The 26242-nt window shown below is 39.0% G+C and overlaps 1 protein-coding gene across 1 annotated transcript in view; it reads left to right on the top strand.

Annotated features, from left to right (window-relative positions):
- Positions 1–864: 864 nt before the first annotated feature.
- Positions 865–26242, top strand: part of TSC22D1 (TSC22 domain family member 1) — a gene marked incomplete at its 3' end in the record, with an annotated part of 92457 nt that continues 67079 nt past the window's right edge. Inside the window, exon 1 of the mRNA XM_082013899.1 lies at positions 865–3725. Within this exon, the coding sequence (XP_081870025.1) occupies positions 892–3725 (2834 nt within the window). The 5' untranslated portion in view covers positions 865–891. The remainder of the gene's footprint in view (positions 3726–26242) is intronic.

Genomic DNA, 26242 nt, shown 5'->3' with positions numbered 1-26242 from the left:
GGAGCGGAGCCTCCTCCAGAGACAGCCAGACACAGAGGGAGGAGAGAGAGAGAGGCTGCCTGGCTGGCTCCCCCTTCCTCCCTCCCTCCTTTTCATGGACTCTCTTGTCGGGCTGCTGCTGCTTTTCTTCCCTCCTTATTCCGTCTCTTTAATACCCAAAATGATTCAGCTCCATGGCTGCCACTGACGGGGATGTCCCTGCCCGGCTCAGCCTGCAGCTGCCGCCCTGCTGTGCGCCGGTCCTGTACGTATCTGCGCTCTCCTCCTCCTACTACAGCGGTGATGGCGAGGGGTGCCATCCGCCTCGCCGGGCTGCCCTGAGGGCCCGCCGGCTGCCCTCGCCCGGCTGAGGAGGCGGCGGCCCGGTAGCGGCGCCCGCCGTGGGGAGGGCGGCTCTGCCGGCGAGCCGCGGGGAGGAAGGGGCTCGTCCCCGGGGCCGGCCGGCTACCGCCGGCATTCCCTCTGCCCGCCCCGCGGGAGAGGCGCAGTCGTGGGGCGGTGGGGGTGGGGGGGTGGGCGGCCGAGCAGGGCTGGTGGTGGTGGTGGTGGTGGGAGAGGGAGAAAGAAAGTGAATGGCGGAGGATTGAAAGTGTCACATTCAGAGGCTCTAATCTAGAGGCGGCAGAGGACCGGTCCTCGCCCCCTCCCTGTCTCGGAGGGGAGGAGGAGGAGGGGAGGGGGTGGTTAGCGGCGGTGCCGAGGCGCCTCTGCCCGTGCGCTGCGGGAGCCGGGGGGGTTGTGCGTGGTGTCTCTCTGCCCTGCCGGGAGCGCAAAGCTAACTCTGTGTGTGTGTGTGTGTCTGTCTCTTTCCATACCGGGGGATTGCACTCTTAAAATACACCCGATACAATGCACCAGCCTGACTCAGCCGCAGACATTAGTGCTAGGAAGATGGCGCACCCGGCAATGTTTCCTAGAAGGGGCAGTAGCAGTAGCAGCGGCAGCAGCTGCGTTACTGCTCCCACTGCACCAGGTACCGGCGTTGGGAGCACTGCCCTCTCCGCCGAGGATTATCAGCCGCCTTTGCTGGTCCAGCCGCCGCCTCCATCTCCTGCAGCATCTTCATCAGTGGGTCCACAGCCGACACCCCCTCCTCCACAAAGCCTGAACCTCCTCTCACAGTCTCAGCTCCAGCCACAGCCTCTTGCACAGACTGGAGCTCAAATGAAAAAGAAAAGTGGCTTCCAGATTACCAGTGTGACCCCTGCTCAAATATCAGCTAGTATGAGCTCTAATAACAGTATAGCTGAGGATACAGAAAGCTACGATGACCTGGATGAGTCCCACACTGAAGACCTGTCGTCTTCAGAGATCTTGGATGTTTCTTTATCCAGGGCCACTGACTTGGGAGAACCTGAGAGGAGCTCCTCTGAAGAGACTTTAAATAACTTCCAAGAGGCAGAGACTCCTGGGGCTGTTTCTCCAAACCAGCCTCATCTTCCTCAGCAGCATGCTCCTCTGCCTCATCACCCACAGCAGAGTGTTGTGATCAATGGAAGTGTTCACCCTCATCATGTTCATCACCACCACCATCTTCACCACCACCATCATGGACACCATCATCCATCGCATCCTGGGGTGGGCAGTGCCGCAGTTTCTGGAGGACCACCTCCCAGTCCATCATTTAGAAAACTATCAACAACTGGAAGCTCTGACAATGTTATATCAACTGCACCAGTTTCTGCTGCATCATCCACTGGTTCCCCCGCATCTGTTGTGTCTAATATCCGCACTACAAGTACTCCTGGCAATTTAGGTGTAAGTCCTGCTACTGGAACTAGTACCTTAAATAATATGGGTGGTGGTAGTTCTAGTGTGGCAGGTGGTGTGCTTGGTACTATAAATTTAAGCAACATCACGAGTACTGGTAATGTAAATGCTTTGTCTGGAACTAGCAGCAATGTTAATGTGAATATCTTGAGTGGTGTTGGCAATGGTACGAGTGCTTCCTCTAGTGTCATTAACAATGTTACTAATCCAACTGCAGGAATGGCAGTGGGATCAAGCCAGCAGCAGCCTGTATCTGGCACGTCAAGGTTTAGGGTTGTAAAATTAGATTCTAGTTCTGAACCTTTCAAAAAAGGTAGATGGACATGCACTGAATTCTATGATAAAGAAAACACTGTTGCAGTTGCAGAAGGAGTAGCAGTAAACAAAGCAGTAGAGACGATAAAACAAAACCCGCTTGAAGTGACTTCTGAAAGGGAGAGCACCAGTGGGAGTTCTGTTAGCAGCAATGTAAGCACACTGAGTCACTATACAGAAAGTGTGGGAAGTGGAGAAATGGGAGCACCTACTGTGGTACAGCAGCAAGCGTTTCAAGGTGTGGGTCCGCAGCAGATGGATTTTAGCAGCGCTGCTCCTCCGGCAATTCCAGCATCTAGTATACCACAGAGTGTTTCTCAATCACAGCTTGCACAAGTCCAGCTGCATTCTCAAGAAGTAAACTATCCACAGCAGAAGCCAGGGGTCCAACCTCCTGCACAGGCCAGTCTAACCACTGTTACTGGGGTTCAGCCAGCCCCAGTTAATATACTAGGTGTATCCCCATCCTTGGGCCATCAGCAACCTGCCATTCAAAGTATGGCTCAACAGCAGCTACCATATTCTCAGCCGGCGCAGGCTGTGCAGACTTTGCCAGTTGTACAGCAGCAGCAGTTGCAGTATGGACAACAACAACAACAGCAGCAGCAACAGACAGTTCCTACGCAGATGGCCGCAGGTCACGTTAAGCCGGTGAACCAAAACTCTGTTACCGGGGCTATGCCAGACTACATTCAACATCAGCAGATCCTTCAGACTCCAGCCCCGGCCATGCAGCCTAGTTCTACAGGAGTAGGAGCAGGGCAACCGGTTCCCGTTGCCCAGGCACAGAGCATGCAGCCTTCAGTACAAGCACACCCAGCCACTGCCCCAGCTCAGCCTGTTGCACATGCTCCAGCGGCAGTGCCAGGTGTAGGTGCCAGTGGTCAAATGCTGAATGTTGGGCAGCAAGGAAGTGTAGCTGCTGTGGTGCAACCACCATCTGCTGCAAACCAAATTCCACCTCCAGTTATGCCGTCAACGGCTGCTCCTCCATCTTCACAAGTAGTGCAGCCTGTGCAGACAGGAATAATGCAGCAGGGATTACAGGCTAGCGCTTCAGGCCTTCCTCAGCAAATGGTCATTGCTCAGCAAAACACCTTGTTACCTGTACAGCCGCAGGCACAAGGAGTGGAATCTGTAGTCCAAGGGATGACTGGCCAGCAGCTGCCTGCAGTTAGCCCTATACCTTCTGCTAGCACTGTTCCTGCACCAAGTCAAGCCGGTTCAGCTGTGCCTCCCGGCATACCTTCTGCTTCTATAGGTTTGGGACAGCCACAGAATCTAGTGCAAACTTCGTCTGTGCAGAACGGGAATTTGGCTCAAAGTGTTAGTCAGCCTCCCTTGATATCAACAAGTATAGGTGTGCCAGTGGCACAGAGTGTGCCACAGCAGATACCACTAAGCTCTACCCAATTCCCTGCACAATCAGTAGCTCAGTCAGTTGTAAGCCAAATTGAAGATGGCAGACGCCCTACAGAACCTTCCTTAGTGGGTTTACCTCAAGCTGCCAGTGGCGAGAGTGGTGTTGGAGCATCAGCTGTTTCAGATGGCGGTAGCAGCAACATGCCATCCTCTGCTTCCCTCTTTCCGCTGAAGGTGCTGCCATTGACAACGCCCCTTGTAGATGGTGAGGATGAGAGGTAAGACTGCCTGTAACTTTGTTAAAAGATACGCTGTTTGATAGTTTGATTTGCACTAACTTACAGGTCTCGTTACAGCCATTCTGTGAAATGAAAGCAGTGTGATGTTTTTGTCTAACTAGAAATACTTTCTCAGGTCCCAGCACATGTAGGTATTACATTAAAATACTTGTTTTTCTCTTGAGGGGGTGGGTTGTATTGATTATGCTCTGGAACTACGGCATGGGTAAATTGTGTTTAACAATCTGTGACAGTGTGTATATTCTCATTGTATAGAGGAAGACAAAAGAATACTATGGAATGCAGGTATGCTAGTGATGATTGTAGTTTAGATTATTTATTATACTGAAATAATTAATATTTATTCTTAGGTAGATTTTTTTTTATTTCACAAGCCTAAACTTCATCCTGCCTCAGCTTCTCTTTTTCAAGTATTGACTTTACTCAGGTTGAACCAGTTGCGAGTCTGTGGTGTATGTAGAAGCCTTCTCTTTGACAGCCAAGAGACGCTTTAGGCAAATGAGTATGGTGGGAAAAGGGAGGTTCAGCAATACTGTTGTGGCTCTTTAAATTGAACTTGGGGCACTTTTGGTCTTGGTGGTTTGGCTTCAAAGCGTTAATCCATTGTGAGAGCCGCTCAGGCCTGTGGAGGGATGGTGAGCCTTTGAATCTGGTGCACAGATTCTGTGCTGTCAGAGTAAGAAACTGCACATGTTCTCCTACCTTCACCTTTTCAAGTAAATAACCACTGGCTGATCTTAATAGTATGTGTGTATGAATATTCTCATTTCGTTAACAGTGTGTGCAGAGAAGCTGTGTCAGTTGTGAATGGCCCTTGCGTGTGCAGGCTAAAGTGATCTGAACAGCAGTTTTAAAGTGCAATTGTTTGATATTAATTACATGTGGAAATTCCTCACTGTATTGAGAACTTCTTGTGATACCTTTTTACAAATGGACAGGAAGACTCTGGTGGCTCTCCCAAAGAACTTCTTGTCTAAGAAGAAGCTACATTAATGAGAGAAATAACTGTAAGATAAATAACCTTCCTTGAGAGTGTGGGAGAGGACAGAAAAGAACACTAGAAAAGAAAAGCTGAGACTCAGGTGAGGAGCAAAAGAAAGCACTAAACACTTAGAAGGCAGGAAGAATGCCTTGGGAGGTAAAGTACTTCTTAAATATCTTCTTGGTGCCATAACTTAAATCAGGAGTAATGTCAGTGGCCAAACTTAATTTAAAAAAAAAAAGTTGCTGGGAGAGGCTGGATTCTTTTCCTCATATTGAAAATACTAACTCTATCAGCAGTCTCTGATTATGTTGATCATGAGGTGTTGACTGCCTTAGTGGCTTTCATCACATCTTTCTAAGATGCCAGAGAGCTATAATGAGTAGCAGCTTGTCTTCCAGGAGTGCTAGAAGACAAGTTCCAACACTGTTTCATTCTGATTATGTTTTTTAGTCAATAAGTAGATGAAGGTGGTAGAAGATGGATTGAGGTGTTAAAGCCCACAGTGTCGCTGTTATACTACTAGCAGTCGATTTTTCTCAAAAACTTTTTTTGTTTTCCTTCCTTCGATCTTTCTAAACCAGGACACTAATCGTTCTCTTCATGGGTCCCATTTGTGTTTGGTGGTGTGTTTTTTTTGGTGTGTGTGTTGTTTTTTTTTTTTTTAACCCAACCAACCAAATAAGTCCCCTAAGCTTTCAGGGGATCCTAGCTGAGTTAGAGAACCATAAACTCATTGATACTCGGTGTTTTGGAAAATGACATCTAGCATGTGACTGTACCGTGATTTTAAGAGCATATGTTAGCTGTTTGTCATGATTGGTAGTTTTTCCCAGAATGTTTAAATCCCTCAGGGTAACATTAGCCAGAAATACCTTCTTCCTCTGTTATGTGGCTAGCCAAAGATCATATCCTTTCTTCTCCCATGCACGTTGTGTCTTTGTTCAAACTGTCATCTCCAGGTAGACTATACTTTTGTTTAGCTGCAGTTGGAAAATCATTTAGATGCTTTACACAGAGCAGGATATGACTCTATTAAATGGAGACCAAAAATAATTGTGCTTATTTGTGTGGCAGGTCACTTTTGTGTACAATTAGATAATTACAGCAGCACTTCTCCTTGTATATCTGCCTGTAACATTAAAAGCTTAGTGAGATGGCTTCTGTTTCGGCTTCCAGGGGATCTCAGGGCAAGGTATTATTTGTATTGTCATCTTGACTGGAACTTCTTTTCGTATGGAGCTTAGACCTCATCACTCACTAAAGGTAGTGCAAGATATGCTGTTACTCTGCTTGGCTCCTCACTTCTCTGACCATCGGATGTCTCTAGCTAGAGTTCTCTTGAGAGTTTTTTTGCCTGTTACATTATTCCCTCTTTTACAGGAGGTAAAGGGTAGTGTTTTGTAAGTACCTAAACATTTAAGAAGCAGGTGTACTGTAAATGTGTGTATGTATAAAATCCCCATTTCTCTCATGTGCACACACGCATGTATCGTTGAAGACATATCAATACATCCCAAGTGATTCTAAACCTGGCAAGGGAGAAGGTAGGAGAAAGAAGTGGTGACATAATTGGGCCAGTGAAGAAGCTGTAAAATTCCATTTACTGTGTGCCTTTGAAAAAACATCTGACCCATGTAATGCCTTGTTTAGATTAACTCCCAGCTTTCGTTAAACCTGTATATAATTGCTTTTAAAGACACACCAGTATCTTTTAAGTCTTTAGCCCTGTTCAGTTTTTAGAATACCATTTGCAGGTCTTACTATGCCTGTTAGCAGGGCATGGCCTTTTAAATACAGACAGTGTGGAATGTATCTGCTTTGAAAACTGTAACCTTTATTTACCTATTATGAATGCCTTTTTTTTTATCTTCACTATGACTTGAAATAAGAGATACCAAAAATGAACTGCTTGGCAGAATGCTGTATGGAAAATTAATTTACAAACTTTATTTATTAAAGAGAAGATACAAATAATACTGTTATAGTTTCTGTGTTAAAAAAAAAAAACCCACCAAAAAACCCACAACAAAACCAAAACAACCCCCTCCTAGTTCTTCTGACTAGTCTTTCTTCAGCCTGTTGGGTATGCCATAGATGTTTGTAGGTTGTTAGATTCATCATCTCTTAGTATTTCAGCCTACAAAAATGCGAGCCAGTTTTTTGGATGTTAAGTATCTTTTTTTCCCTTAACTTGAATAATGGTATGGACTCGTTTTAGTGCGTAATTCTTGCATAGTTTCTTGGAATTGCAGCAGTTACCTTGATTTATTCAGTTCAGTTATTAAATCCTGTCAATTTTAGACATGGTCTTTTAAGCTTAGTATTTCATCTCTAGAACTGTAGAAGAGGATTTCTTTTATTTTTATGCTTTTGAAACTTAAGTATGGAAAAATACATATTTATATTGCAGTGAATTCTTTTGTGTGTTTATAAGCTTAGTGTTGAAAAATCAGTTTTACATCTTCCTAGACAAAGCTTTATTATGCTATAGATGCGATAAGATTTTGTACAGACTTGTATAATTTTTAAACTACTTGTAAAATGAAAACTTAAAAAAATCAATGCATTTTACAGCATTTATAAAGGCTTCTGTAAGTGAATTTAAAAATAACTTAACCAGAAATGTTGTTTACCATTACTCAATAGCAGATTTTGTGAATAAAGGATAAGAGAGCTAGTAACTGTCTCCCTGTCCTTGACAGCATTTCGTGTAGAGTTGCTTTCATTCTTTAGTCTGATGCAAGTCATTTTCACCTGCTCATGCATTTCATCCCACAGTGAAGCAAAACAGAAAGGAGGAAAAGATGATAAACACATAAAACTGACAGAGGTTTGAAGTATTATTTATTATCTGACTGTCTCTCATTTTCTATTTGAAGAGAAATTTTTTTATTAAAAGATCACTTTGCAGCTGGACAGAGTAAAAAAGAATGGAGGAAACATTTTCTGTATAGGATGTACGATTAAGTCCGTGGCGAGGCTGGAAGATTAAAGCTAAATGTGAGAATTGAAAGACTTGTGAACAGCCTCTGAGAATCTCTAGCAGTAGTAACTAGTACTAGCTTGTAAGGCAAGAGCATAGGCAGGAAACTGGGTGAATTCTCATCATGTATGCAGTAGGAAGGTTGATTAGCTACAAATGAGATTTTTACAGATGTAATTGAATACTTGTTGAAGATGTCAGTAAGCAGTAGTGAATGAACATAGTCAAGTAGAACTGGAAGTTTCAAGTGAACGTTTTTGATGTGGTAACTATTTTGCATACTTAGGTTTTTTGTAAGCAGTTTTTTGGGCTTTATTTGCTGTAAGTTTGACCTCTATTTCATGAAAAAGGAAGAAGATGCTTTTAGAAGATACTTTACAACAAAGAATTTATGATGGCTTAGTGTAGAGCTATGGTGGTATTTATTTTTTTAGCTGCATCCTAGGGACAGTGCTGTTTTCCATTTTTCAGATTTCAGACTTGCTTCAGGGTCTCGCCACCAGTTTGAAAATTGTGTAACTTGAGTTCTAGGAGATTGACTTTTAAAAATTCTCTTCATATCTTCAATTTTTCTGTTTATGGAACTTGAAAAATTAGCTACCCTCAGTGATGGCAAATCACATGAGTAAAAACAGCTCTTTGGCAAAGAAAATGCAGTTGCTGTTGTGTCACGCTGACACGTCCAGCTTATCATTTCATCAGATGAAATAAAATACCTACGGTTGGCAGAATTGACTTTTTTAGCTCTCTGCTCTAAGTAAAGAACAATGAGGGATTTGGGGTCTGCTGTATGTCTGCTGGCCATCTGTAGGTGGCAATACCTGTTTGGTTGGACCTTTTTCTGGTGTCTTTTATAGATGCATTTTTCTGCATGCTGTGATATGCTTTGAACTAAGGATTGCTACAGTGCTTGATACTGCTTTCTCCTTAAAGACAGGAAGAACCAACAGATTTCAGGGGGTTGTAAAAGCAGTAATTTAGTGCTTAAGATAAGGCAGAGTGTTGGAGATGCTGAGAAATGTACCTCTCCAAGTGATAACGTGATTTCCAGAAAATGTTCGCTAGGACTACAGTTTTGGCTGATCATTGGAAATTGTCAGTGTATAAGCAGACTAAATCGTCTATGTATGTGTATGTAAAAACAAACACACAAAAGGTACTAAAATATGTAATGTTGAAAAGTAATCTTTGTTACTGTCTCAGGGTTTGCATTCTCTATGTTGCAGGCTAATCTGGAAATTGGAATTACGTGTTTGTCAGTCTGTGCATTGGTAGTGAAGTGTTTCAGCCTTTACAAGTTACTGTGGTCTAGATAATGCCACAACAGAGTAATGACTGTAAGAGTGGTAAGCTGGCAAAATCATGAGGATGGGAGGGGAAAATAATAATTAACATTTTGGGAGTGTTTTGGGTTTTTTTAATGTACCTTGCTTAAGCGTAAGTAGAAAGACATGCAGATAGCACACCTATGCTACGAAAGAACCCTACTATAATGATGCTGTTCACTTCACAAAGGGTAATAAAGTAAATAAACCTTTTCAGAGCCGTCTTTAACAGCTTAGGAAGTAGATCAAGTTGGAAACAGTAGTATTGCTAGTATAGTCTTTTAGAAGAAACTATGCACACCTGAGTATCAGTGTAATAATAGCAAGTGTATTCTTGGTATGACCTTTTTGGGAATCACATGTGATCTGTGTTTGCAGTTTGGTGTAGGTGAAATGTGAACAAAAATAGAGGAGAATAGTGTGGCTTTGTTGTCATTTATTTAATGCACTAATTCTTTACTATTCATGATTAATTTATGAGACTAAAATGTGCTGTGTGTAATACATATTATAGTTCAACAAATAACTGAAAACTTTTTTTAAAAGTGGGCCTGTACCTTTCATTTACTGCACTTAGGCCACCAAAGGCAATGCTATTAGGCAAAAGCATGCTTTAACAGAATGCTAAGTAGGGACTAAGGGTAAGATTATTCAGTAAATTATTTCATGGTAATGATCACCGTAAATAAGGAACTAGTTTATTCTCAATGTGATTGTACAAGAAACCATAGCCTAAAGCTAAGATGGAAAGAGCTCTTGAGTGACTGGAGATACCACTTTACTTTATAGTGTTCTAAAGCATTCCCAGTGTTACGAATTACAAGATGGAAGTGCAGCATAACTATGGCATCAAACTGGAGCACCTGGTTATCCTCCTGGCTTTAATGTCTTGCAACACTGTAACTCTTGTTCTGTCTTTGGAATTTGCTAACAAAGATAGTAACTGTGCTTACGGTCAGTTGTGGTGCAAAAACCCCTAGCAGTTCCTTTTGTGCAAGCCTCCAAACACCTATTATGCATTATCAGTCTTTGAAGCAGGATTTGGTTTGTGGTTGCAGTTATATGCAAAAGTCTCCATCTTCCACTGAAGCTGGGTAGGCTTTCCTGAGACAGAGATTTGGAGGTTATGCATGTTTGGCAGGCAGGGATTGTCATGATTCCATACATGCAAATGTGCTAGTTCAGATATTGCCTTATGGACTAAATGACTTATTAGTTCCTGCTAAATTAGGACTTCTGACTTTGGTGCCATGCAGAAATTAAGAACAATACCCATTATAGTTCAAATACAACATTACACTTTAATAACTGAACTTGTGCAATTTTATGAAATTTTTTTACACTTGCAGAGTAAAATCTTGCACACTTGTTTTGGTAAAGTAGAAAAGTCACAGTAAACTTGTCACCATTCTTCTTGTAGCAAGCAATTAGTTTGTTATTGCACTTTCTTTATTTTGGCGTCATTTCTTTGGACTTCAGAAATTACTCCTGTATTCTTTTCTGCTCCACAGTCTTAAGTTACAGTTACTGGTCTTGACTTCATCTAAGCTGTTTTACTGCTGTTGATAACTTAACCTTTTTTATTGTTAGTAATTTTCCAGAATTTCACTAGTCTTTTTGTGATAATACTTGAAATTAGAGAAAGTGTACGTTGAGCCTAATTATTACTACTGTAACTTTAATAATTCATATAGCATTATTTTAAAAAACATTTAAACTGGGCTATGTAAACATAGGAGTATGCTTCAGTCTAAGTGTTATTCCATACATGTATATGAAGTCAAGCTTTCACCACTGTGTTAGAGTGAAAAATCCACATGTAGGTAATGTACACTTAGGCCAGTGTGTGTTGTCATGTGTTTTTTTAAATGTTTTCTCTCCATGTTTAAATGTTTATTGTACAGCTTTCATGAGGTGTGTAGTGTTTGTGAAGTTTCATGTATTGAGTACCTTTCACAAGCAGGACGTATGTTTAAGCACTGTGTAAGTGCTTAAATAAGGGTATTCAAGCTCGTAGCTCTTGTCCCAGTTTGTATTTCTTTTTGCAGTGCAGGGCTAGCCCTGCTCCAGGAGAGTCAATGTAACTTTGTTCAGCTGAGAACTGCTACCTAGACTAACTACCCTTTACTATTAGCCTTTCTTGCTGGGGGTTGTAGGTAGTGGACAAGCTGATATGGGTGCAGAATTTTGAAAGTGCATTAGAATAATAGTAGGAAGTAAAGCAGTTTGAGGGTTTTTTCTCATTAAGGATTAGAAATTCAACACTTTTTTTGAAGCTGGTTGTAATCCTTGTAGAGGAACAAATGCAGGTACCACTGATGTTTGTTTGTTTTTTTTCTCAAGGAAACTTCCAGAAAACTGTGTGTTGTATTTATTATAGTAAAAGTTGAGGGGTATCTTGATCATCTGTTCATATACTTTGGAATAACCCATTCTTTTGAGTATAGCGCAGGAGTACGGTTTTATAAATTGCTAAAACAGGCACAAGAAGATCTTCCATAAGTTTAGGCTTAACAGAAAGATACGGATGGGCCCACAGCCTGGTAAAAAAATACAGACAGTATTTCTAGTAAGGTATAGATTTGATAGCAACTGGGAATTGTTTGTACAGAGTGTTTTATAACCTGCTGCTTAAGTGTGCTACAGTACTTGGCAGGGCAAATTGTTTGAGTGTGTGTGACTTGTCCAACCTTCTGTTTCTATATCTTGTCTTTTTTGTGGTGTTTTTATTTGTTGGTTTGGGTTTTTTTTTTAGCATGGTTATCCAGCAGGAACTTTTCAGGGCTCTGATTTATTCATGTGTAATGGAGACTTGAACTTCTCCAGCAGTTGCTTAAGTAACAGTATAAGGGTACTGTGCTAAGTATTAGGGACAGAACTGAAAGCTGCTGAAAATGTGGATATGCATTCAACAACAGTCTTAGTGTTTTAATGCATTTAATAAAAGCTTTTTTTACTACTGTACTGCAGTGTAGTTCTTAAAGGTGAGCTACGCAGATAAGGTAATTTCAGCATGCGTTGCTGAACTCGTTCATTCCTGTAAGATCAGAAGACGCAAATGAAATGTAAGTTACACCATTTTTTTTTTTTTTGCAGACATTGTTGATCTCTTATTTGTGATCCATTGTCTCATGGGTCAGTAATAGTCCTAGGTATTGGTAACCAAATGTTAATGTCTGGTGCTTACATATCTGGTCAGCAGTCCTTTTAATTGCATAAAGTGTTAAGTTTCTGGACTTAGTATCTGTTGTGAGTTGCTTGTACTTGGTTTACAAATGGTATTTTCCTTTAAATCATTGTAAACAAATGATTGAAATAACTATTGAAATAACTTCTAATGTTTTTCCAGTAACTTTGAACTCCCTGTGCAGTGTAGAGGGATGGGATCCCTGTCACGATGAGAGATAACTTAAATGCCTTTTAAGCTTCCTCTGACCTTCACTTCACCCAGCTCTTGTCACGGTTGTGTATAAATGAGAGATGGCAGTCATAACTTACATGTAAGAAACTGAAGACATCAAAGAATTCAAAATGTAACCATACAAAATTTGTTTTTAATTATTTAGTGCTGTTATAGCTAGTAAGGAAGATCATGATTAAAAATAAACCCAGTAACTTGTGTATGATTGCTTTGACTTACATTGTGACTGCAATTTTGAAATATTTCTGTTTTTAAAGAAGTGCAAGAAAAACTTCTCAGGTGGAATCTGGATTGTGAGTGACTTGTTTGGCATATGTTGCCCCTGAGTTGGGACAAACATAGTCAAAAAAACTTCCACAGATTTCCTGGAAGATTATTTTCAGCTTGGTGATTTTACTGGATGTATGTATATGTGTCAAAGTATCATAATGTGTTTTTGTACCATGTGGAAAGATTCTGTATTTTCTGAGGAAGTTTGTCTGGACTATAAGCAGCATTTTAGTTCTTACTTCTAGGCTGAGCTTGACAGAAGTGGAATGCTTTCATTTCCTCTAGGATTTAGTGAGGGTTCATGCAGCAATGCGTGCCCTATAGAAAGGCATGTAAGAGGAGCAGAACTACTCGGGACGTTTCATGATTGTGTGTGTCGCAATTTGTGCACGGTATTAATTGTCATTGTCCCTTGATGTCACTTGCAGTACAGGATTCTCAAACTCTGAGCATCCCTGAAATCTGGCAAGGAAGGATTTTGTAGTAACATTACTTTATAATGCAGTATTATCATTTGTTTATGTTAAAAGCTGTTTAGTGAAAATCTTGACCTGGCCTTGACTTGAAATGTCTACTAAACATCTTGATTAATTTTTTTTGAGATTCTTTGGTCTAAAATTCTGAATGCTGCCTATCTGTATACATGTATATGAGAACATGTAAAACTTATTTAAAAAAAAAACCCAAAAACCCCTAAACAAACCTGCTGGTGAGAAAAGGAGCAATTGCTGCTCTTATGGTTTCATTTCTTGCATTCTTACAAAATAAGACCAAGTGAAAATAAAATAAAAGGAACCATGAGTTAATGACTACATATTTTAACTACTTGTTAAATAATTTACTGTAGCACTCGAATTCAAGGTAAAAATATACCTCTTTAATCTGTTGAATGAGGTTATTATGTTAAGAATGGATCAGTATATTGCACTGCCAAGTGTTTCTTTAGTAGGCCTAATATCCTAAATTGGGTGAAATGGCAAGTTACTCATAAATGTTCAGGGAATGGTGCAGGATATGCATGTGCCTCCATGTTCTTTTCTTTCTTCCTAAGTTTGTGAGACTCTTTCCAATTCTATAATTGCTTGTGAAAGAGGCGAGTTCCCGAGCATGTATTTGATTGGAGAGAGAGGAGGGAGGAAAGAAGGTGTGAAATATTTATGATGGTGGTTTTCATTTTCTTCTTTCTTTTTCTGATGGGGAAGAGGATTTTAATTTTTGAAATGATATCAGGCATGCGTGTGTTAGAGCCAAGTATATGCAGTTGCTGGCAATACAGCCTCTTCTTATTTATGAGATAGTAGCTAAAAGGCCTAGTCGTAAATTAGGGCTCTGCTTTGCTCACTGCTTTATAACAAAGAGCAGAAAAGATGATCCTAAAGGACTTGCTGTCTGATGTCCATATAATTTCTGAATTTATTTTAAGATGGTTATGCTTTAAAGCAGGCAAAGTCTTAAATGTTTTTAGTGCTTTATGAAAAAACAGAGCAGCAAAGCAGGATAGTAATCTGTATGTTCCTGTAGAGATGTACCTTGTTAATAATGAGGTGCACAACCTCTGGAATACTATTGGATTGAAAACTGTTTTGAGTCACACTTCTACCATTAAAGCATGGGTTAGCAACTTTTATAAGGTTTCACTGACTGCTTTTGGGTTGTGTAGATTCTTAGTGCTGCCTGCATATCCTGGAGCACAGTGAAGTAATTGAGCAGCCTTTTTGTTTCATTGGAATTTAACATGTAAATGGTAGATGATGATTTGCATGAAGATATTTTCAGCTTCTGGAGAGTGCTGTGATCTGTGGCAGGGGAAAAATAAATATTAACATGTCGTAGCAGACAGTTGTGTCTAGCAGTAGTTATCTTCACTTTTTGTATTTGCCTGACAATCAGAATCCAATCTCTGGGATTCTTTAATGTGCACATTCACTGTTCAAATACTTAAAATATTTAGAACATGCTTTTTTAGTGCTTGTCAAGCTATGGGATGGAAGTGTTTTCTCTGAAAGCATCAGAAACAGTCCTTCAAAGTATTCTGTAAAGGACATTGAAATTGTGTTAAGTGTTCATATGTATTTTCAAGTAGATACTTACTGATCTAAAAAGTGTTTTAAGAAAGTCATGCAACCCTCCCTTATAATACTTTTTGATTGGAGAGAAGTTTAAGGAAGCTTGCTTTTTGAAAAGTTTTATTTTTAAAAGGAGTTTCTTCCTACTCCAGCCTCTGAACATGATAGACCTAAACTATTCCTAGTGTTCCAGGAACATGTACATTTTATAAATATCTAAAAAGTTTTCTTCATTTATACATTTCAACAACAAAAAAAGTCCCCAAAATATTGGGGTGCCTTTTTGTAAATGATACGAATTTGCAGATTATATTAGGTGGAAGATCAAGTCAGATCAATGTAAGATCCATGCAGTTATCCAAAATCCCAAACACCCTTTCTTTCTTTCTTCTACTGTGGCTTTTAAAAATCCTATAATTCAATGAATTTATAGGTATTCTTTATAATTACCTTTTCAAAGTTGCTGTCAGATATCTCTGGAGCAGAAGTACTTTATGATAGGCACTAGATGTTCTGTCTGTGACTTAAGACGAAAGTTGATAGCTTCTGGATTAAGTCTGTAGCCTTTGTGTATGCAGACAAATCTTCCCATGGCTTTGTTACTGTGATCACTAGAACAGTCATGCAGATTGCATTCACTGAATGATATTGCCACGTAGCTTTGCATAATTTGGCATAGGCAACTTGGCACTATGAGGTCTGTGTTCAGAAATGTTCAAATGTAAGTTTTAGTTTTCTGTAGTAAGTTGTAGTATATATTTGTAGACCTTCTGTAAATTACATGCTACAACTTCTTAATGTCTTTTCTGCTAAAAACTTCAACTTTCTTGGACACCATTCTTAAAAATGTAACTATAGTACAAAAAAATCATATAATGTGAAACTAATAACTTCTTTAGCATTTTATATACTAAATATATACTCTATTCTAAGGTATAAATTTATAATGAAGTTACTCTACAATTATTTGTTCCTGTGCAAAATACTTTGAGTGTGAGGGTGAACACTGAGTATTTCAGTTTTTGCTCATCAGTTGCACATGTTTTTAGCCACTGATTTATGTTGTCTGCTTCTAATGAGGAGGCAAGTTTTAGAAAAAGCCCTTTCAGAAATCATGAGGTTGCTGGAAAGTTCTATGTTTTGCTTCAGAAATAAGAGTTAAAAGAAGTAACTACCATTGGTAGTCTACCTAAAGTGACCACAAAAGAAACGTACCAAACATAATTGCTGGGAAAAGTAGGCTTTTTTCTTTATGACAGAAGATCCAGCCATGTCTGAATACTATTAAATTATTATAAAATAGTGTTTTGTCAGTGAATGTGACCAATTTCTGTGAGATTGTCCTTAAGTGGTAAACAAAGGTGGTTTGTAATCTCAAACTGGTAAGAAATGGTTTGAAATGCAGTATCTGAAAAGAGATTTGCAATTTTTTTCTGGTGAAGAAAGCAGTTTTTCTCTCTAAGTATATTGGTGTTAGTGCATTGAATTAATATTGTACAGACATGAAAATTAAGACTATCTTTTCAGTTCTGGATTTTTTGAAAACCAAAACTAAATAAAAATTGTGCATGAAACATGGCAATGAACACCTAAAATGCCAGGATGGCTGCTGTTGACTTGGCAGCTTGATCTTCTTGAAGGAACATACTTGCGTGAATTCATCTAATCAAGTAATTGATAACAATAATAGAAGAAGGAGCTGCTGAAGAAGGAAGCTGAATAGAGCCCTGTGAAGCAGAGAGCTTGAAGACCTTGAATTGCAGTTTGCAATGGAGATTTTGAACCTTTAGCATTCTACAAGAAAGGTATCTAGAAATGTATGTGTTTCTCTTACCTTCAATATAATTTATTGGGAAGGGATGGGAGAGTTTATCTCTACTTCCTCTTGATGGCTTGTGGCCATCTAGAGGCCTGCTGCCGTGGGAAGAAGTGACTAGTGGAGATGCTTTTGGCCAGCTAGAGTGGGTTTTGTAGAGTCTAGCTAGTATGAGCGAGTGTTGTGGCGATGCCGTATATCTTTGGAAGTGACTGTTTTAATTGATGCTTAACTGTTGAGGCCAGCACCTTCCAGAATTACAAGTAATAGAAGCAATTGGTTGATGTTAATTGTAGATTTAACAGGTTAACATATTTTATGTGCATGCAAATTGCATTTTAAGATTTCCTACTGTATCTGCTGTTCTTGATATGAACTGATTGTATTGTAGCTTCACTGTATTGCTCTGCTTGCATACCTACGTACAGGCTTCAAAACTTTGTTCTGCTCCTTTCCTGATAAAGTTGGCAAAATGCAACACTTGCAGAGCTAGGTTATGCTGCTTGAACTAATGCATCCTATTTCTAAGCCTGGAATGCTGTCTTACAGTTCTTCTGCTTCAGCACTGTGTCCTGTGCTTTTTCCATTTGTCTAGTTGGGTTCCACATCTGCTGTTCTTTGCTTGAGAACTCTTGACAAATGGTAAAAACTTTGGTTCAGGAAAAGGAGGATGTCTGTTGGTTAGTCTTTACAGCAGAAGCAATGAAAGGGGGTAAGAAAAAGGATGGTGCGAGCGGTTAGCTAAAGTTTGTGTGCTGCCAATTCCCCTTGTCAGGCTGTGGGATGACCTCTTCTGTAGTATTTTCCCTTCTTTGTTTTCCTAGAGAGTCACTCTTACTTAACCAGAAGCCCTTTGTATTGTCCTTGTAGGCTCGATTTGTCTGCTCCACTGTTTGGTGCTAGCAGGAAGCGGAGCTGGTGTTAGGACCAGTGGCTTTCCTTTTCTCTTACTTCATGCATACATTCTCCAAGAAGAATGGAGTGTCTTACCTGGTTGCTTTTGCCTTCCTAAGGTTTTACCACTCTTGCATATTAACTCACCACAGTAATAGCAGGTTTAAGAGTTCCAAATCTGTTGCCAAATGTGCTGAAATAGTCATTTAGTTTTGGTGTGTGGACAGATACAAAGCCCAGAATGTTTGTCTTGTAAATTAAGTGAGTACTTTAACTTGAGCCTTTGAAAACAAAAAGCTAATGAGTTAAGGCCTGCTGTGTCGCTGCAGCTCGTCCTGTGACATCTCAGAATTCAGTTGTGGTGTTGCATTTTTTTTAAATGACTAAAGATGATCTACAAGGATTAGAAGGGATTCAAAATGAAATGACAAAGTAATGCCTAACTCAAGAAACAAATCTCTAAAGCTGAATGGTAAACCTACATCAGACTTCTGATTGAGACGATGACTCATAAGGAGCCTAAAGCTATGATAACATATCTACTTTTTTTGTATTTTAAGTTATAAATGAGAACTCGTTTAGAACATGATCTGGACCTTGTGTGCTTTCAAATAATTTGGGAACAAGAGGACACAGGTAAAATTGCCTTGGCTAATTTCAAGAAAGGTTTTGTTTTTGTAGCTCATTGCCACAAGAAACTGTGGAGGACGAGAAGTTAGCAGCACTTAAAGAATAAAAATATATGATTACATGTGTATTTTGTACGCTTATTATAATTCTGTATAGTTTCCTATAATAGTACATGGAAAAGTAAATTACTTTTTTTGGCTTCAGCTTCTAGGACTAGCTGTAGCTAATTCCGGGTAAGACAGTACATCTTCTTGAGGCAGATTTGCTGTAGCTACCTCTTTGCACCTTTTGCAGTGACTTCTGAAGTACTTTATGCTGGCAACTGTTGAAGGTGGGATACTGCTCCATACCTTCTTATTCCAAACTGGAAATAAACTACAACTTTTTCTTTTTTAAATTTATGCTTTATTTAAAATAAAAGTATGAGGGCAGGGGAGGAAATAATAGTCAAATGGAAAACCAGAGGTACAGAAGGCCCTACACTTGACTGTCGTTTATAGAAACGTGAATGATTGCAGTTGATCCTATGGCTGCTAAAAGCTAGCTGGGATGCAATGATATGTCACTGGCTTTATGCAGTAGCAAAAGTTTAGAGGTGGCTGTGTCTTTAAAGTAGGCGAAGGTGTAACAACTGCCACATTCTTTAAAGCATGGGTCAGAAATTAAGATGTCATGTAAGCAGAAGCAAGATATTTATGATTTCATTAACAACAAAAACACTTATTCACAATCGTTACTTTTCAGGAAGCTGTTCTTGTGCTTGAAAAATGTGATGGTCAGCACAGCAATGGCTTAAAATAGCATTTTGGATGCTATAGCACTGGCATTAGAGCCCTGTTGGCAAACATCCAGAAAGCCTGTAAAAGAAGAAAAATGCTTTAAATGTTAAAGCTTCAAAAGGCAACTTGTGATGTTTTAAATTTTCTAAAATTTTAAAATCATGCCTTTTAAAAAAAATTTTGAGAGTGAGCTTAAAATTCTGTGAAGAGTCGCTAGATAGAAACAATTCTTTTTGGCAACACAAAATAATTAACTGTTATAGGAGTGCATGTAGGGTAGCTAGCTGGGAAGAATTACTGAAGTTGTAGAGAGTGAAGTGATAGCTGTAACAGTGAGGTAAAAAGAAATAAATTTCAGCAGTTGTTTTTTTCTGTTCTCCCTGCTTGCATATTTTTCAAATGCCTGGCTGCGTGTCAGGATACGCTGTAGGTCTTTCTAGGCTAGTTCTTCTTTATAAACATACAAATATGTTTAGTGATTATGTGATGGAATTGAAGTATATTGTTTGTCCTTTTGCCGGATGCTGCAGGTACCAGGGGGAGGGGTGGCCTTTAGCAGCCTCCTTCCCTGCCATCCTTGGTATTTAAATCCTGCCTCGGGCAGGGGGGGAAATGCCTTCTGCTGTGATAACCCCTCTTAGAGTGTCTGTGAATAACTCCATTAGCTGTTCTATTGAATAAATAGGCAAGTAGCAAGCATTTAAAATTACCAGGTTCTCAATTTTACTGCTGCCTGCAGAGGACTCTGAATAAAAGATGTGAAATGTTTCCTGCACTTCCTCTTCCAATTCTGTCAGGTAAATGCTGTTACCAAAGTTGCTCTTAACTGTCTTCACAGTAAAAAAAGAAAGTGAACAGGACGGTTCAGCTGCATTCATGCCTGTGTGGTCACTTTTGTGCTCAGAGCACTAATAACACATTTTAAAGAGTGTTACTGGGACTGAGGTCTGTCTTAACTTTTCCAAAACACTCCATCAGAGTGCTGCTTTTTCAAATACTTTAAGTAACATTGAGGAGGAATTTGACTATACTAGTAATAAATTCTGGAGCACGTCTTTCAGGACTTCCAGATTTCTAGAGCTGCTGGTGTATCGGATGCTCTGCAGATCAGCAAGACGTCAGAGGTCACTAAACCTTAAAGGAGACAAGTAATCTACTTAGGTTTTTTTTTTTTTCCTCCTTACTTTATTTAGAACGTCTAGGTTGTAATATATTCAAAATAGCTTTCTTTTCATTGTGTTGTATTTCTGGTTTAATCCATCCAACAACAGAATACTTACATAGCATAGAACATGTATATCTTGTCCAGTCTGTGGAAATAAATGTTTTGCTTAATGAGTTTGTGCTTTGACAAGACCTGAATACGATCCTCAAAAGAGTTCCATTGTGGGAAGGACTTAAGTCAAAATCTGGGTTAAGACAAGCCCCAGGTATGTGGCTATTGGCTAAGTATTAGTATTGTATTTGATCTACAGGACCTGTTCTAGGAATTCTACTTCAGAAGCTCGAGGAGTCTGCAGACTTTTCAGGGGTTGTACCTGGTGTTTGGAGACGATGTTTGATTAGATTTTAAAGCAGAGTGTGATGTGGATTATACACAAATAATGCTATTACATTGCAAGTTAGTAGCAAAATGAGTAGTAAATTTAGAAATGCAGGAAACCTATTGGTCCTGTTTTAAATATAAAAAGTTTGGCAAAACTTACTCTTTTTTTCTAAATTAATCGCAGTTACTAAAGCCAATAAATTACCTTATGCTTCCTAGATATCAGATACAAATTACCTCTAATGTTCCCTGTTGGCTGCAGCATCAGGTAGTAGTGGAAGGAATTACTATGTTTGGCTTAAAATACAAAATTAAAAAAACAAGGTAATGTGCTCCAAGTTATTGCATATCATATAACTAATCTAGAAGACCAGTTAGAAAATATGGTTTTGCTTAGTGTTAGTATCTTGGCATGAATTTCTATACTTTTTCCGTTTTTTTTCTATAGCCTGTTTTATGCAGTAAGTTCATCTAGACTCTCTTTCCATTGCCTTAATTAAGCACCCTGAATATGACATTAGAAATTGCTGTATAACACTAAGTAAAATAGGATTAGCCAAGGGTTCTATTTACACTTTGACAACTGTTCAGGGAATGTATTCTTCCTCATGCTGGATAGTCTGTGTTTGAAATTTGCATCATACTATTGTCCAGATGATATTGTAAAATACTGTGTTTATGGGAACACTAAAGTGATGAATTAATTGTTCAGTTAGTTTTGAGTATCTTAAACTTCTCAGGAAATGTGTACAGAGTTGTTGGAATTGGAATGAAATACCCATAAAGAAATAACAACCATAACTCTTACTATGTTAGTGCTTAAAACGTGCCACATCTTGCTCTCATGTCTGCTGGAAGAGACACAAACATGAGCATCTTTATCTTCCATTCTTGGAAGATAAACTGAGCCTAAAAATGGGGAGGGGAATGCAACCACATGTATAAATTCCTTATGTGTAGCTTTACTGTTATATTAAAAGAGGTTCGGGTACATTTTTATAACTTTAAAGCTGCTTAGGAGAAAGGGGTCTGAAGAAGTTGGTGACTTTATTGATCTGTGTGGTTTTGGACTTAATAAGTATCATGAAAGAGCAATTTGTGCATTGCTGAGCAATGCAGGACAGCAGGGCTTTTGAAGATCGGGAATAGAAGCTTGACTGCAGGGGAAAACTATGCTCATGAAGGTGGTTAAGTAGCCAAAATACAGGATGAAGAACGGGTGCTGATAATGAAGACTAAAAAGAGTGTGTTCTTATGGAAGAACATACTTCTGGTGGGGAATGTTTATAAACACTGGTGAGTGAAGGGGGACAGGTAGGAAGATAAAGCCAAGTCCATTAACTGTAAAGATCCCCTTTTCCTCCAGATAGTACTCTGTAATAAATAGTATGTTTGTTTTGGCCCTTTCTTTTAAGCTGCTGTTCTTACTCAGTATGTTTAGGTATATATAATAAGACTGGCTAGCTCCTTTTCACAAGCATTTTCCACACTGTCAGTGACTAGGACTTTTTTGCTGATCTTACAAGTGTTAATCTTGTCTTTTTATTTTCCATATTTATGGTACTGTGGAAACATTTTAAGATGTACGTGTAAGGATTGCATGTGTATATGCTGCTTCTTGCATACAAGAAGATATGCCTGTGATGACCAGTTCAACAGTATAAGGGGCTAAAGTGCTCCGAGCTAGCCAAGTAATTCTGTAGGACACTGGCTGCTGGGTTGGATAAGTTTATAAATCTAATTAGTCTTATAACATAGTGCCAGTAATTTTAATAGGCGCCTTTTGCAAAAACTTCTGTTATGCAGTCAGTTATGATTTCAGCAGAAGTGTTCGTATGCGATATTGGTTAATAGGCTGTGGGGATGAATGGGATGTTATTTCTGCTGGATGAGGTTTTAAGGTAAGGTGCTCCTGGTACAGTTGGTTCTAAGTAATTAGAAAGAACAGTAAATGACTCTGTTTTGCCTTTGAAAAGAGTTGTCACTGCTGTTTGCGTTTTGGGAACAGTCATGCTTTTGGGGTTTGAGACTAATGGAAGAAAATGATGAAAGGGATTGCTGAGTTTCTAGTATTGCGGAGTATTTAGATACTTTGGTTTGGTTAATTGATGTGGCTTAAATACTTTTTAAAACTGTATACCAAAATGGTACTGAAATTCTTTTAAGTAAAAAAAAAAAAAAAAAATAAATCATGTAAGTAGAGTGAGGATGAAGACAAAGTTCAGAGGAAAAAAGGAGGCCAGAACAGCTCAGTACATAATTTGTGCTGTGTAAATTGCTTTGCAATCAGTGACTCCTGATTCCAGTGCCCTTAAAAAATGCAAAAGGGAATAGATACACTTGCATGTTAAGATCTCTCCTGAAAAACTTGTTATTCTTGTTAGTGTGTGACACTTTAAAATATAAGCTGCTAAAATCCAGAAGCTTTAGGAGATACCAGATGGAAAAGACTAGAAGTAGAATTTCAGTGATTGTATTTACTAATAAATGTATTATTCATTGGAATGAGACTGAAATGCAAACATTTTTGCATTGTTTGAAATTCATACGGAAAACATGAGCTGTTCTAAGGACTGTGGAACCTGATTCAGATACTTGTGTAACGCTGTTTTTCTATTTTGGTTTGGATGATCTGATCCCCCATGTTATTTAAGCTTTTCAGTTGCTGGACAAAAGAACCTTACATCACATTCCAGCATCAAAACAAGTTCTTAAACTTTTGTTTGTACTAACAGTTTTTGACCCCTAAAGGTTAATATAATCAGTTTAAATAATTAGCTGTGTAATAGAAAGCCTACTTAATTAAAATCCCAACACCTGAGGTTTAATGCATGGAAGTCCCAGCTTTGAAGGGAGATGGACAAACAAATCTTTTTCCGTAACTTTTTAATTGATGCTTGATCATTCTTGCAATCCTGCATAGATCTAGGAAAAGAATTCTTAAGATATTTAGAATTTATGATGTGATTGTTATTTCTGTGCTGTATCTAGGCAGGATTAATTTCAAAGCCTTTGATAAATGCTTATTATTTCTAGATATTTGGAACCCATTTTTTCCCTGGAGGAAAAAGTGATGTAGCTAGGGAAGAATTTTCTATTGGAATTTACTCATAGCAGTCTCAAAATTCATTGACATTTTGTACTGCAACTGCTTATTTATGTTTCGGGGGTTTTTTTTGTCTGAATGGCTCTGTAAGGGAGCATGAGCAAGAAGGGGGGGGAATGTGAATCGCCATGGTTTGACACAGATGTTTATATTAGTTCTCTGAACCTCAAACCTATCTCTTGCACCAGTGAACCTCAAAAATAGGAATCGGGATACCCTCCCCTTGAGGATTTTGATTTTTCACAACTTTTTAATTTTGAGTAGTTTCTGAAACTTTTTATAGCTGTAAAGTTTTCAATAATATAGCTGTAGCTGAAAACCTGGATATGCTTAAGGAGTTTTTATTGAAGCCCATGGGATTATTCAAGAGTTGTGTTATATCTTTTCTACTGTGTTTGCAGTATAGTGTCTTCTTTATCATTAATGTGGCTATTAGTTTATAAAAAACTAGAACAGATGTCATAGCTTTAAAAAGTCCATGTCTTTGTTTAAAACCTTGTTTTATAAATACATAATATAGACATGTAATATGAAATGCCCATGAGAATTTTAAAATCTTTGTTGCAGTTTAAATAAATCACTGCCTCTAAAGGGTCCCAAGTGACTGTGAGTGTTGCTTGACGACTAGGGAGGAGCAATTTAAGTCTCCTTAATTCAGCTTAAGGATTTGAGTTAATACAACTCAACACTTAAACAAAAACATCCCCTCACCCTAAACCAAACAACTAAAAGACCTCATGTTAATAATAGTGCTTCAAGAGCGTTTACATTATTTGCTTTCTAGCTCTTTTGGTTTATTTAGTAGTCTTGGCATGTACTCTCTTCAAATGCAGTGTGTCCCAGAGCATCCTGATGAAAATCTCTTGAAGTCAGTAAAAAATAGTGTCCCTGAATATTACTTGCTATCTTTGCACTTGCTGGAAATGTTTCTTTGAAGCTTCTGTTTCTGTTCACGCCTTGGTTTTTTTATGTCTTTTGGTATTTCCTAGGTTAAGTCATACAGATAGATAAAAGAATATTCACACATCTTCTGTAGCTGTCTCTTGGCTCTTCAGTTTCAAAACAAGTAATTATAAATCACAGTTATTGCACAGATTCAGGACTGTATCAAAGAAGAATTTACCATCTTGACTAAATGTTTTACACTCTTGAAACTAAAATTTTAATATGCAAACTTTTCATGTGATGCCCTAGTTTTCCTGTATATAGATTCCCCACCCCACCCCAGTTACAAATCAGCAATAAACTGTTCCTGTCAGTGAAAGTATGGTGTATTGCCTGGAAGAGAAAGGCTTCCCCTAAATTCGAAGATACCAAATTGTGCCACGTTTGAACAAGAAAGTGTACAGATTTGATAATGACGTGACAGAAGGATATGTTAAATATAGTTACTTAATGGCCTTGTGGCACATTTGTGCTTCACTGAATGTGTGATAGTTCCTATAAAGACAAAGCCTGCTTTTCCAGAAATTAGTACACAGGTCTCTTAAATGCAGCTTCTGTTTCCCACAGTGAAGTACAAGTACCATTGCTATCTACCGTGTAAAAAAAGGTGTGGTGAATTCACTGTAGTATTTGATCTCTGTTAAGCCCACAGTTCTGTTGCTCTGTATTGTCCATATTTAGTTTATTCTAATGCATTATATGATTGTCAGTTTGACAAGTAGCAATTTTTGGCAAGCTATAGAATTCGTCTGCTGTTTTGTACCTTAAGTGTTACTATGGCAAATATTTCTTTTTAATTAATTGAATTTACTACACTGTAGTGAGAGAGAGAGAACATGTAGCTTTCTGTAAATTAAATTTCTAGAAGGATCGTAAGGAAACTTACTGTTTCTTCTGTGATTTATAACTAATTCTTGCCCGTTTCACCCTTTGTTGCCTTATAGACATATCATGTCCCCTTTCCTAGCTACTTCAGTCGTGGAAGCCACAATGCAAGCAGCAAAGCTGCCTTGAGCTCAACTGTTTTGGATTGAGGGATTTTTAATTTTGTTCTGCATATTTTTGGGGAGACTTCTAAGGAAAGAAGTAGTCTTGGGTTTGTTCTTGTGTTGTGAATTCCTTTTCACTGGTGCTTGTAGAAGAGAACAGAAGCCTGCAGTAAAGACCTATGAAGTTTGACAGTTCCACAGGAGAACCTGCTGTTGTCCATTTGCCAACTCTTTGGCTTTTTGTGGTATGCTGTTACCCCATTGCTTTGAGCAGCAGCCTACAAGCTTCTGGACAGCTGTCAACCTCTGTAGGCTGTAGGCTCTGAAACTTTCCAGAGGAAGTAGCAGCTAGGTAGGTGTAGGTCATCATGCAAGTGCAGAGGCATATCCATTGGACTTGCTGTATGCATCTTGGTAACTCTCAATGGATCACCAAGTCTAACGAGGTACTTAAGACCTGTTGTTTCCAGATATTCTAATGTTGGAATGTTTCTGTTCATCACTTTCCTCATTTTGTGTCTCCTGAACTAGTAGAGAATGTGGCATAAATGCATGATGGAGTGAAAATAACATGCTCAGACTTTTGTTATACTAGTAATTCAGAACTTGTTAGGTTTTTTGTGGTTTTACTTTGGCCAGTGAGCAGACCAGAATGGGTGTATTGGAGCCAAGAAAATGGAATATGCTTTTGAATCCTTGTTCAGATTTATCCAAACTATTTTTTCCTGTTTTTTGAATTGT

This window comes from Phaethon aethereus (assembly GCF_964289735.1).
Source record: "Phaethon aethereus genome assembly, chromosome: 1".
Classification (NCBI taxonomy): Eukaryota; Metazoa; Chordata; class Aves; order Phaethontiformes; family Phaethontidae; genus Phaethon; species Phaethon aethereus.
Note: the sequence above shows the minus strand (reverse complement) of the source record. Positions and strands in the feature narration are given on the sequence as shown.